Raw genomic sequence first — 3,526 nt, forward strand, 5'->3', positions numbered from 1 at the left:
AGGCTTCTTATCTCTTTTTAATTCTCTGTAGCATCTAATTACCCTGACGTGTATACTTATGAATTTGTGCATTGTGTGAGATTGTAGAATTTCTTTTGCTCAGTCTTGCTTCCTACACCTAATATGCTGCCTGACACAATATACATTCAATGACTATCTCTTAAATAAGTGAGTAGGTAAATAAAAACTGAGCAAATAATGACACATAGTTGAGTGCAGAACATGGTTATGGGGCTATAAATTCCTGAGGGAAAACCATGCAGACCATTTATTAGAGTGAAGGGATAAAAATCTTAATCAGAGTCAGATATAAGCCTCATTAATCTCAGTGGTGCTGCCAGCAGTCTTTAAATAACTTGCTCCCAAGGTTTTCTTCAGCGCCAGCCTCACTTCTTTATTCCTAAGAGTGTATATCAGTGGATTCAGCACTGGAGTGACTGCACTATAGATGATGGCCACCATCCGGTCCTGAGTCATGGAAGTGGCTGAGGCAGGACGAATGTACGTGAAGCCTACAGGTCCATAGAAAAGACACACCACCGTGAAATGGGAGGCACAAGTGGACAAAGCTTTGTGGAGTATTCTGCAGGACTTATGCTTGAGCAGAAGGGAGTAAATAATATACAAGTAGGAGAGAAGCGTCAGGAAGAAAGCTCCCATAGATACGCTGCCTGTGACAACAGAAAGAAGCCATTGGTTGAGCAGTGTGTTACTGCAGGCCAGTTCCAAGAGGGGCTTGACATCACAGAAGAAGTGATTGAGCTCTTGAGAGCGGCAAAAGTTCAGGCGTGCAGTCATGACAGAATGTACCAGAGCGTTAAAGATGCTGGTGATCCAGGCCACGGCTGCCAAGAGAATACATACCTTGGGGTTCATGATGACAGGGTAACGAAGTGGGTTGCAGATGGCAGCGAAGCGATCAAAAGCCATAACAGCTAGTAAGATGGCCTCTGTGCTTCCCAGAAAGTGGAAGAAGTATAGCTGAGTGATACAGCCCAGGAATGATATAGCCCTGCGAGCGGAGAGGAGGTTTATAAGGACTTTGGGCAATGTCACTGAAGAGTAGCAGATATCCAGGCAAGAAAGGTTTCCCAGGAAAAAATACATGGGGGAATGCAGTTTGGGTTCCAAAATCGCAATCACTAATATAGCTCCGTTTCCAACCAAGTTTATCAAGTAAATGATTAAGAAAATCACAAAGAAGAAAGGCTGCAGCTGCTGAACACTGGTCAGGCCAAGTAACAGAAACTCATTTACTGTAGTGACATTCTCCATTGCTTTGGGGAGCAAATGTAATGATGACAGTGAGGTAGTTTTTTTGAATTTTACACTGTGGGAATTAAGTGAAGCAAGTTTATTATTTGGAAAAGCCAAACGGTGAGCTCCAGTGTGGAGAATATTTAGAAGTGGTAAATAAACAGCTTTACCACTCCTAAATATGAGTCAAACATCTTTTTATCACTTCAGAATTTATCATGTACTAATAAAAACAGCTTATAATGAGTAAGTCAGATATAGATAAAAGACACTTTTTTAAAGCACAAAATGTAAAACATGATTATATCTTATTTACAACATTAGAATTAGAGGTTAGAAAAAAAATTAGAGGCTAGAAAAATTTAAAACATACAAAGGAAATAACTGTTCAGCTTATGATTCTCAGTTCTGGCAGTAAAAGTGATATAGCCTAGTGAGGATTTCTTCTTTTCTCCTAAGATATTTTAAAGCCTCAGGAAATTAACGCATCCTTCCTAGAAGCCTAAACTTTCAGCAAAACTAAGAAACATAAAATCCAGAATCTTCAAATATTGTGTTTAAGCAGAGGGAATAAAAACAGCAGTTAGCATCAGTAGTCACAAGACTGCAGCACAGTGGTGGGTTTGTGTGTGTAGCTGAGAAAAACTTGAAAGAATAAAAAGTGTTAACAGGAAGAGAATTTTGAAAACATTCCCGATTTTTCAGGCCTAGGAAAAAATGCCCTACCTTTATTGGGAATTTCTACGAGAGGAGGAGAATTAGAACAAGATAAAGCATAAGCATTGAAAGAGAAAGGAAAAATATATATTAAATGCTTTGCCATTTGTAAAAAATAATCACCACCTTATTAACAGAAGAGGGAGCCCTTGAATTGAGGAATGGAAAAACCACCTGGTAGACCCCCTCCCTGGTGGCTCAGATGGTAAAGAATCTGCCTGCAGTGTGGGAAAGATCCCCTAGAGAAGGGAATGGCAACCCACTCCAGTATTCTTGCCTGGAGAGTACCATGGACAGAGGAGCCTGGTGGGCTACAGTCCATGGGGTCGCAAAGAGTCAGACATGACTGAGCAATTAAGCAGCAGCCTACCCACCCTCACCATACTAACATTCCCCTGCTAACAACTGGTCCAGAATATCACAACCCAATGTAAGCTCCCAATAAAATAGTTTCAAAAGTTGATAGAAATAATGAAGAGTACAGTTCACAATCCTAATAGAAGTTTTTCTATGGACTTCCCTCCTAGCTCAGTCGGTAAAGAATCTGCCTGCCATGCAGAAGACATGGGTTTGATTCCTGGATCTGGAAGATCCCCTGGAGAAGGAAATGGCAACCCACTCCAGAATTCTTGCCTGGAGAATCCCATGGACAGAGGAACCTTGCGGGCTACAGTCCATGGGGTTGCAAGAGTCAGACACGACTGAGTGACTTTCACTACTACTTTCACTTCACTCACTAATAGAAGTTTTTAACATCTCTCTCTATATATGCCTTATAGAAAAAGCAAAAAAAAAAGTAAGAATATAAAAATCTGAAAAACATAATTTACAAATTTGATTGATATATATAAACAGCTCAGTAAGAAAAGAATTCACACCCACATAAAAAGTAAAATACAGATGGAGAGAATTTATCACTACACTAAAAATATACACTAAAGGAAGTTCTCTAGTCAGTAAGAAAAGATCCTAAGCAGAAGAACGGAAATGCAAAAAGAAGTGAAGAATATCAGAATGGGTATGTGTCTGTATACATGTAAGGAAAAATTGACCCACTAAAAGTGAAAAATTGACCCACTAAAAGTGAAAAATGACTATACAAGGCAATAATGACTATGACTTGTGGATGTTAATACTATGTAGAATAGAATACACAAATGGAAAAAGAAAAGAATTCACATTATTTTTAATGGCACATTAAACATTTACAAAATCAAGATAGGTTGAGGTGTTTTTTTTTCCCAGCATCAAAAATTTTAATAGATTGAGTCATTCAAAGAATATGCTTTGACTATGGTAAATTTTTTAAAAAGTAAGAAAAAGATATCCAAAAATGCACTAAATGCTTGAAATAAAGCAACACACAGCTAAATAATTCATAAAGGGAAAATCCAAATAGATTTTCTTTAATATTTTAACCAAATCATAATGAAGATGAGACATAACAAAACTTTTAGTATGTAGTTAAAGAAATAAACAGAGAGATGTTATGTCTTGAATTCATATCTTAAAAAGAAGAAATATTAAAAATCAGTACTCTAAAGGTGTATTT

At 37.8% G+C, this 3,526-nt stretch overlaps 1 protein-coding gene across 1 annotated transcript; it reads right to left on the reverse strand.

Annotated features, from left to right (window-relative positions):
- On the reverse strand, positions 326 to 1,275 carry LOC102188493 (olfactory receptor 12D3). The gene is given in 2 exon segments (XM_005701658.2): positions 326 to 369; positions 372 to 1,275. Coding segments are annotated over 2 exon segments (948 nt in total).

This window comes from Capra hircus, chromosome 23 (genome assembly GCF_001704415.2).
Source record: "Capra hircus breed San Clemente chromosome 23, ASM170441v1, whole genome shotgun sequence".
Classification (NCBI taxonomy): domain Eukaryota; kingdom Metazoa; phylum Chordata; class Mammalia; order Artiodactyla; family Bovidae; genus Capra; species Capra hircus.